A 10184-nucleotide genomic window follows, 5' to 3' on the forward strand; every position below is an offset into this window, starting at 1 on the left:
CCACTACCTCCTGTTAGAGTCCTGGGTATTACAGGCAGTCACCGTGTATAACGATGCACAGAGCTACACCAGCTCAGCTGGGCTTGGCCCCAAGGCTTGCAGCCAGCACATCAGCACGCAGCTTAAAACTGGTATTTGGAAGTCCCTCTGCAAAACTTGATTGACCTGAACTGAGACATACATGCCACACTTTCTTGGTTTTGTGTAAGACAGTCCATTTTGGAGATGTGTTACAACTTCCAGAGCAAATCTAAACCCACCCGCAGAATTGTGACCCTTCCCCTGTATATATGTTTGTAGGAAAGGATATAATGTTACCTGGAGTTTATTTAGTATATGTGGAAAAGCTGACAGAGGATGAGAGGCTGGTCACAACCGCAGCCGGGATGGAGTGAATAATGTTGAGGCAAGAGGCAAAAGGGAAAAAAAAAAAAAAAAAAAATGCAAACACCTAAAGCGCATTAGCAGGGAGAGAAAGTGGGGGTGAAAGATTCATCTCCTTTAGGTAAAGCATATAAAATGCAATTTTACCAATAGTTGTGCGCTTCTGGGAGGGGGAAATGGCTGTGACCTAATTTCTTTTCCAAGTAAGACACCGCAGGGAGCTACGCACCGTCACCTGTCAGAGCAGGGACGTTGGTGTCCGGTGCGTGGTCAGCCCTGGGGGTCTCCAGCACCGGCCGCTCCTGGAGGAGCCGGAGCAAGGAGCTCCCACACTGGGTGGCATCAGCCTGGCTTGTTGCTGGCATTATTTTTTTCATGCCCAGCCTGGTATTTTCGTGTTTTACATTTTGGGGGGGGGGGGGGGGGAGGGGGGGTGTCCCTTTCTGCTCACGGCTTCGTTGCTCACGCTCTGAGCACCTTGCAGAGACCTCCGACGAGTCATGCAACCTCCCGCTTCCCTTCCAGGTACATACTTCACTCACGAAGCCAAAGGAGCAGATGATGCGGCCGACGCAGACACAGCCATCATCAATGCAGAAGGGGGACAAAACAACTCCGAAGAAAAGAAAGAGTACTTCATCTAGAGCAGCCTTGGTTTCTGTGAGGTGTCCAACCGTGGACGGTTACTACTGGCCCTATTTAAACGCTAAAGAGACAGTGATATTGGAAGTTGCAACCAGCTTGTGTCTTTTTTTTTAAAGAAAAAAAAGCAACTGGGTGGAGAGTCGTGAGGCTGGGAGGGTCCGGGATTTGCTGTGTAAAAATATTCCTCGTAAAGTACACTCTGCTGTTCGACACCTCAGTTTGTTTGGGTTTCCTTTTTTTGGCCAAGTCCAGCTTGGATTTAGTTTAGTGAAGTCATTTGCAGAAGATTCTGTGCCTTGTTTAATTTCTGTTCGTTCGGGTCGGGGGGAGGCTGGGAAGAAGAGGGGCTTCTGTGCGTTAGTTTCCTTCGGGTTTCTGTGGCTCTTCGTTTCCCCTTCCCTGTTCTGTTTCTGGAGTTGCCTGCTGCGACCCCTTGGAGTAGGTGGGTTTCTTTGAAGGTGTTTCTCTTTCTTTCTCTCGTCACTGTTTTCCGTTCAGAACTCGAGCTCATTGGAGGAGAACCAGCACATTTTAGATTTCGTAGCTTGCAGTTCAGTGTGCCCATGTCCCATTCCCTCTATCGTCGTAAAGGCTTGGATGAACAAACGGTGAGAACCCGTTTGTGGCTGCCCGTGTTTCAGGTGCTTTCGATGGCGGCGACTAGGAAATAGGCTGGAGCTCGGCAAAGGCGCTCTTTGGCGGCGGGGAAGCAGGACTGGGCGTCATCCTCCCGGGAGGGATGCTGAGCCCACCTTTCAGGCCCTGTGGGCCTGGGGACTGCTCCCAGCCGGGCTCGGGAGGGACTTTGGCTCTGGCCCTTTGCCTTGCACGCCGCTCCCGTCCCGCTTCCCTGCCTGGGCCGACCTCTCCCTGCTTTGCTAAAGAAGGCGAAGCCCTGCCGGGGGGTGGGAGGCTGCGAGCCCCCAGCTTTGGTCGTCCTCTCCCCTCCTTTTGCAGCCGCAGGACGCGGCGGGTTAAATGCCTCCCCCCCCACCCCCCCCAGCATGCGCTGGAGCGGAGACCCGGAGAGCAGCCGGACAAGCAAAACTGCCTTTTTTTCTACCTGCTAAGTAAAACGTGGGAATTCGTGCTAAAATGACAGTGCTAACTGACTTACAAAGCCATAGGTGAAAAGGAGAATCTAGGTCAATTAGAATCGCAAGTGACAGGTAGCAGACCGCAATCAGAAGCCGATATTAAAATGATACATGCTGAATTTTTTTTTGGTGAGTAATCTTGGATTTTGAGCGATACTTTTTTTTACTGTGTTTATGTGGAAAATGTATGCTGATTTATTTAAGGGAAGCATTAATCTTAGTGTCAGGTTGGGGGTTTTTTAGGGGTTTCGGGGGGAGCGTTTTCGTGCGGGTTGGGGTTTTTTTCTTTTTTTTTTTTATTGTTGTTTTTGGCAGAACCATTACAATGCAGGAGTCCTTTGGGAATGGGATGGCCTGACAGCAGAGAGCGAGTCCATTCTCCAGCAGTATTCCCTCTTTCCCCTTCTTGTGAGCAGAACCTCGCAGAAATACCCTTTTTTCCCGAGCAAATTTTGTCGAGCGCAGCTCTTTTCTGAGCCTTCAGCACCATTGCCAAACCACATCATGGTGAGAAGCAGTCAGCATGTTGGAGTTCGGGGGGGCTTTTTTACCCGTCATCGGTCGCGGGATCGGCATCCTGGTTTTGAGCAGCCCATCTTTGTTTTGGAAGTGTACCGTAGTGCAGTGTTACCGATGTAACTTTGACTTACAATGTTGACATGTCTCAGGTTCATGTGTTTTGATTGGTGTTTTCCGTCTCAGGTAGATTGCAAAATTTCGGCCCCACACATTGGAAAAAAAGAAAAAAAGAAAAAAAAAAGGATAAAAAACAGGAGATTACGAATTTTAGTTGTATATTGGTTTATGTATTTTTTCTTCAGTATACAGTGCACTGTTTGAAATGTATTGTTGAGTATTACTTTGTACAGCTTTAGATCATTAGGATTTTGAAGCGTGAAGAAAGAACAACCTTGTTTAAAGGAGTATTACAAATGAAGGACGCGGAACTGATGATAAACAACCTTGTTCTTTATTCACCCGGCCTTTTTATTTTTTCCCCTTAGGCCAGTTCTGTTTTAAGGTGTCCATGGAAGATGTTACAATGTAAGAAAATACATATCCATCTGCTCCCATTCACATTTTGTATTGGTTCATGTATACCATTTTTACAAAGGAAAAGAAGTACTATAAGATATCTGTCTTCTTAATAAAAAAAAATTAATGTTACAAAACTAAAGCTCATTTTGCACTCTTTATCCCCTGCCGTTACAGAGACCACAATCGTAGCGTCCTTCACCCTCGGCTCACCCACCGGTGCGGTGCCGGGAGGAGGAGACGGTGCTCAGTGGGTAACACCACAGCGCTGCCCACCCAGCCCATGGGCTTTGCCCTCCTCCCCTGCCCAGCTCCCCTGCCTGCTCTGCTGGACAGACCGGGATGGCAGATACTCTGCTCCGACCCAGAGGGTACAGGAAGAGCCTTGCTCCTTGCCAAAGTCAGGCAAGGACGATGACGATCCAAACAAAAAGAGTGCCTGATGACGAGAAGGTCTGCACTTGCAAAGTGCCTGCCTTGCCCCATCTTCAGCGCGTTAGATAAAGCTTTTCTGCCTCTCTTCGACAACGGGTTTCCATCCTTTGCCGAGGAGGATGCCACAGGGTGCGGAGGGGCTGCCTTGTGCAGGGAGGTCCCCGCAGCAGCTCTGCCAGGTGGGCTCACCAGCTGCCCACAGCCCTTCCAACACAGCAGCGAGCTCCACTATGGGTTGTGGGTCTTCCCCTAGAGCAGCAAAATGCTGGCACCACTTCTCATGCCCAGCACCATAGCTGTAAATCTCCCGTAAGGGATATAGTCTCAGGTTAATTAATCTCCAGGCTTAAACTTGCTGTGAGCAGCTGGAAGTCCGGCCTGAGGTCAGCAGTGCTGCGATTGCATCTTCTAGTGCTGTTTATCCTGCATTGGTGTTTACTTAAGGCGAAAATTGATCTGTAACTGGTATTTCAATCTTCCCGAGCTGCTGTGGGGGCAGCCCGGTACCCAAGCTTTTAATAGCAGACAAATATTTAAATCCTGGGAGGGTAGGTGAGTGTTGAAAATGTGACCTCCTTCGCCCCATGCCTATCTCCAATTCAGTGCTGGCTGTTGCCAGATTTTCTGGCATCTCCCTTTAAAATGCTCAGGATTTCCCAGTCGTAGTATGTGATGTCTGTTTGCCTTGAAACACCAAGTCCCAAGGACAAGTACTGCCAGGCAGAAGCTGTTTCGCCACTGCTCGGTCTCAGCGTAGCTGTTGATGAACCCGGCGTTCGTTCCTCCTCCAACGTTGCCCTTAGCCACATCTCCTGAAATCAGGTTACGAGGCAGCTGCAGCGCTGAAATTAGAAGCATCCATCTTTTATGTTTTGGACAAAGGAGGAGGAGAAAAACAATTGCTTTCCGCTGACGAGATACTACTGAGAGATACACTGCCATAACGAGTGTCTGTAAACAAACTGTACTATACTGCGAGGAGCTCTACGTATTTGAGCTCCTGTGCCGAAGGCGGCTGCTCTTGCTGCTTGAAGGCCAGTGTTGAGCTCTCTCTAGCATCTCTCGCTGCATTTAATGTAGTTATGTGAGAAATAACATTTTTCTGGGAGAAATTATGACACTGAGGAAAAGACTGTAGGGCAAACCAGAAAAAGCAGCTATTCTTTTTTCTTCCCTGAAATGGATATGAACATAGGTAACTTTGATATTTAGCATGGTGATTTTGTAATTACTTCAGTGCATGAGAGAATTTAAAATCACAGGTCCCCGATGCGGGCTCGTGAAGCTTTCCTCTTCGAGCCAGAGCTAATTGCATCACACCCTTGTGGTGTCAGCAGCAAAGTTACGGCATTAGCTATGCAGTTGAATTGCTTTCCTACCCAGTCCTTGTTCCCCTTTCACTGAACCACAACCGGAGTTATTCTGCACTCGGTTTGTCATCAGATGCCTCAAGTATCCCTCTCTGCATGTTGCAAAGGGGTGAGGTTCTTCGTACGTCCTAATTGGACGTGTTGTGCTGCTCTAGTCGGCACTCCTCCCCGAGGCCTTGGAGCCGTGGTTAACGCTGTGGTCCGTCTCTAGACACAATCCTGCTGCTGCTGCTGCTCAGTTGCAGTAATTTTCAATAATTTAGTATGCTCAGAGGCAATCTGCAGCACGCTGTGGCAAAGCCAGGCCTGCAAGAGCAGAGCACAGCCACGGCAGGAGCTGGGCAGAGGGCAGAGAGCCTTTGGTTATGGCCGCTTCTCCTTTCCAGAGTAGAAGGGGTGAAAGTCTGATTGAACATTAATAGCCTATTAAGAATCCAGTTGTGAATGCTGCTCGGTGAAACTGCTGCCAGCCGCAGCTTTTGCGAGAGCAAATCAGCTGCGTGTTGGAGGTTCATGATTTATTTATGGCCGTGTGTCGCTCGCTCATCCCATCCCCGAATCGGGCCGTTTCTCGTTAGCTGTGGGTTTGCCGGTGCCTCTGGGCTGTGAGGGCAACGGGGTTGCTTTGCTCTCAGGCTGTTTCCCTTCTGTGAGTGCTGAGCGGGGCCCCTGCCGAGGCTTTGGATCCCCGTCCTCAAATGGCCCAGGCATTTCCCCAGTCATCTGCCTTTAACCTTGTCCATTTCGTGCCGCCGTATCCATCCGTTTGGGAAAGAAACCCAAACAGGGAGTGCTGCTTGCAAAGATCACAGATTTACTTAGCTGCAGCTTCAAAAGGTTCTTATTTCTACTGCGTTACGTCCCTGGGAGTGAGGAGGTGTCTGCGTGGACGACCGGGGCTTAACCCTTCTTCTCAGGCAATGCAGACTTCTGCCAGCATCCCACAGCTGACTGTACAGTTACACTGCAAGCAATTGCATCAGCCACTTGTCCGGCTATTGCGCGCCACGCAGAAAACTAAATCTGCTCAGAAACCTCCTTGAGCTCATTTGCTAGGCCTTAATAAGCTGCAGTGGTTCTCCCCGTGTCCTGGATCTCACACCCAATCTCCCTCCTTTCGTCCTCTGCCATGTAGAGCTTGCCAGCCAAACAGGCTTTGCCGTTGAGCATCCAAGCAGGTCTCTGCTTCTAACGCGCTTTCTACGGCCTCAGGTGTTCTCAGACGTTAAAATAACAAAGTCTGAAATTGATCCTATCGGTGGTCCACATCTTTCAGGTTTTTGAAGGTTTTCTTCCCATTTCTTACTTGTACCTAGACACTTTGGTTCTTTGCTCTTCTAGCCCTCCTTGGGCAATACAAATAGATGAAAAGAAGCCATAAATGTAACATTCAGAATCCGTTTCTTGACAAAATGGTTTGCATTTTTTCAGACATCAAGACGCAAAAACATTGATTGGAAGGCTGAAAAGACTAGCATAAAAAAAACCAGACTTAGTGAATTTAATATCCCTAGTGACCAACTGCAGAAACTACTCCCTTTGGGTGCGACCCTGCAGCTGTTGAGCCTTTTTCATTAAAAAGACCTGAGGGCACTTCTAGGTTTTTATGAAATTGAAGAAAATGGTCATTACTTCAAATAAGAATGTAGTGTTTGCCCTGAACTTAACATTTTCACAAGCTGCCTAAGCCATTTGATCCTAATTGCACAATTATTAGGTAAGTAATAGGATTCTTTTTTTTTTTTTAAGCAAATACAGGGAGGAATTATTTTAATTAGTAACCGAGTCTGACTTGCATAATTACTGCGTTTTCTTCCATGCTGATGTTGCTAAAAGTCCAGGCTTTGAATGCTTCTGCCACGTAAAGTAATTAGTGATAAATGACACTTTACCTTACATCAGGTAAAAAGTACCTGAATGCAGGGCTCAGCAACTGACACACACTCACTGTTGAAAAAAGAAGCGGGGAGCTGGGGCGAGGCACGACCGTGCAGCTGGCAGCATCGATCGATCCACGCTGGCCAGTCAGTTCTCATCAGAGGGTCCTGACAACAGGCTAATAGCTTTTTCTGAAGATCCAATCCCATTTTCTAGACGGCAGCTGGTGGCGTGCCACGTGGGATAATACCCGCTCCACGCGGCATCGATCGGGGCCCCCCGCCATCCCCTGTCCTCCCCTGCCCGGTGCCGGGTCCTTGCTCTGGGTCGGATGGAAGTAGCGGTGGGAGATGACGTTGGGGCCAGTCCTCATCCAGCAGCATTCCGGCTCCCTAAGGTCCAGAGCTGCCCTTCCGTTAATGCGTCCCGGCTGCGCATCAAGTCTCGTGAGTGCGTGCAGCATAACTTCACAGCGAGCGGTGTGCTGTGAAGCCAGCATATACACGACGTTTACAGTATGTGAGTTGGAACGAGCTTTGCTTGAGTCTGCAAGCCTGGGCAGAGCAACTCGGCCCTCTGCACTGACCAAAGCCCTCGTTCTGGTGGTTCCAATTTGCCAGCCATTTGCAGCAGATTATCTCCCTCTCGCTCGTTACCCCCTGCAGAGTTTAAACGAATGCTACTTTAGCTGGGTATATAGTTTCAGTGAAGGGAAGAAACCAAATTCCATCTAAAAAGCAACGCTCTGGCCAATACTTCAACATCTGAATTACTACAACTGCGAAAATAATTTTGGTCTACTGGCCAATAAAAGTTTAAACTAGCCTTGTCCTGTTTCAAAAGGCAGCCGCAGAGGCATTCCCTGCTGCATGCCAAAGGTCTCCCCTGAAAAATGTGAATATGTAGGTAGCAGGGTGGTGGATTCTTAGCCTGTAGGGAAGGTACAGGGAAGGTGATTCTGCAGGTGGGCAAAGCTCGGCATGCCCTGCTGCTGTCTTGCAAACTGCAGAAGCTCCTTGGTAAACTTCAAATAAATAAAAAGCCTGTAGTTAAATAAACAAACTTTAGTTAAGTAACTAACTAAAGGCAGAGCCAGTGAGCTCTGCAGCTGAGGGCAGAGGGGCAGCCCCAGCCTCCCCCCGGACCCCCCATCCCGGTACGGCGAGCTCCTGCGGCGGTGGGGCTGGCATCGATCGGCCGTCTCTGTCTCGGCGGGACAGGGGTAAGCACGCGTCGTGCCTAATTGATTGCAGCAGTGGCCCCTCCAAGCAGTAATGCAGTTTCCCCAGCCTCTGGAGCAATCCCAGCCAGTTTTTGGCTGCTGTGCAGCCTGCGGAGGAGGCGCGGGGGCTGCCCCAAGACCCATGCCGTCGGTGCCTGGCTCTCCAGCAAAGTCTTCCAAGTGCCGGTGACGTGGGAAGCAGGGGAGGCCAGGAAGAGCTCCATCGGGAAGGGCTGTGGGCAGAGGGGGCCATTGCTTCGAGTCTGGACAGCCGGAGGTTTGGCCGGTGTGAAACCACCACAGCTGCCCCAGCGCTCCGGCAGGCCTAACTATTTGTACCGGGGGGAAGGACAGCTTTACTGCTAGAACGTGGGAAAACCACAAGAAGCAAAATAAGAGCAGAGCAATCCCTCGCTGTATAGGCTCTCCTAGAGAGAAACCCTTTGGAAATGCTGTGAGCTGGGGACCATCGCCAGCCCTGCTCCTACGGCACCTCTGCTGCCAGGGGGGTGCTGAAGAGAGGGACCCCGTGCTCCGTCCGGTGAGGGTGTCCTCCCATCCCCTGTAAGGTCTGCTCCTCGCTTGCCCCTCCTGGCTTGTCCTCCCCCCCTCCTTTATGCCATCCCTCTCCCACTCAGGTGCCTGGAGGCGGCCAGACTGACGGACTCCCTCGCTCTGCTCTGAAGAACTTGTCAACGCCTCATACAGACGTGCAGGCGCTGACTGCAGAGCTCTCCATCCATTTCCCCTGTCAGCCATGGCCTAGCTAAATTAATATCGGTTTTAACCCGTGTGGCTCTGCCTGTCTACCCTGCAGCCTGTGTTCTCCCACTCCGGCTTCTTATCCTGTTTTGCAGGATAGCAGCAATACTGTAAGTAGTAGGCCTAGAGTAATGTAGGTGGAACAGGAGCAAAGACTACAGATAGAATAGGAACACAGAATATAGCTAGAAAAAGGACGTGGTTAGATGCAGTTCAGCAGCTCCTCACCCAGCAATGGAAGAAAATCAAAGGCAGACAGGATCCATCGGCGCCTGGCAGCCTGAGTGTAGTTTGGGGGGAACTCTGACCAAAAGGGAACCGAGCCCCTTCAGAAGAGTGAGGGTGTTGAGCAGCCCCATGAGGTTTCGCTCCTGTCCTAGGACTGTGCTGGGAGCGAAACCCGCTTCTGCCTGCCCCCCCTTTCACTCCCAGGTAATGGCTTTGTAGAGCTGCTTGAGGCTGTCCCGTGCCCTGGCCCCTGAAAGGCGGCGAGCCCCTGCTCCCGCTGAAATAGCTCTGTAGTCACAGAGACTTTCATGCCCTTCAGCACTTTGCCGGGCTGGAGTCTTTCTTCTCTGCTTCCATTTCGCTCCCCGTGAGGGAAGGAACATGTTCCATCTCGGAGTACAAAGGGGGAAGGAGTCCCCAGTGTTTAAAAAGATCTGGAGACACAAAGCGCTGGGGAAGAGTAGGGACTATTTTAAAGACCTGCTGCCGGTTTCCAATGCTCCGTTATGACCCCCATCACTTCCTGGAAATCCTGTTTTCCTCTGAGTGGCTTGAACAAAGACTTGCTTCGTGTCCCAACAGTAACAGTGTCGTCCCTCACATCTCCCCCAAGTCCCTGGTTGCTTGCTCTCAGCATCCTTTGGGGTGAGCAGGATTCACTCCCCTTTCCCAGCAAATTGCACAAAAGTGGGATTCCCTTGCTGCCTTTCCCTCTCTGTAATGCTACCTGTACAGCCTGGATGTTGACGGCTGGTTGTTAACAGTTCATATGTGGCGTATAGAGCCTTCTGCTTGGATACCCTGGGTTAAGCATCCATCACGGCACCACCATCCGTCCCCCCGGGAGCCCTCGCCTCTGCCTCCTTGACGCAACAAGCAGGGTGAGCAGGGCCGGCGTCCCCTCGCCCGCCGGAGCACACTCAGAGCAGACACGCATGAAACGAGCAAGCGGGAGATAGGAAGGCTGCCAGGAGTAAAGGGAATATTTGATCACACGCCCTCCTCTCTCCTCTGTACTCCGCTCTCCAGCCTCCCTCGGGGCTGGCACCTCGCTGCCTCCCAGCACCGCAGCCTCGCTCCCGTCTGCACGCCAGCGACAGGTTGGCAGCAGCTCCTCAAAATGGCAGT

The 10184-nt window shown here is 50.7% G+C and overlaps 1 protein-coding gene across 9 annotated transcripts in view; it reads left to right on the forward strand.

Moving 5' to 3' along the window:
• CADM1 (cell adhesion molecule 1) overlaps nt 1-2053 on the forward strand; it is a 170520-nt gene extending 168467 nt beyond the window's left edge. For all 9 annotated transcript variants that reach the window (XM_049799352.1, XM_049799353.1, XM_049799360.1 and 6 more), the window contains one exon: nt 910-2053. In XM_049799352.1, the coding sequence (XP_049655309.1) occupies nt 910-1028 (119 nt within the window). In that variant the 3' untranslated portion in view covers nt 1029-2053. The remainder of the gene's footprint in view (nt 1-909) is intronic.
• Nucleotides 2054-10184: the final 8131 nt, after the last annotated feature.

This window comes from Accipiter gentilis, chromosome 5 (assembly GCF_929443795.1).
Source record: "Accipiter gentilis chromosome 5, bAccGen1.1, whole genome shotgun sequence".
NCBI classification, from domain to species: Eukaryota; Metazoa; Chordata; class Aves; order Accipitriformes; family Accipitridae; genus Astur; species Astur gentilis.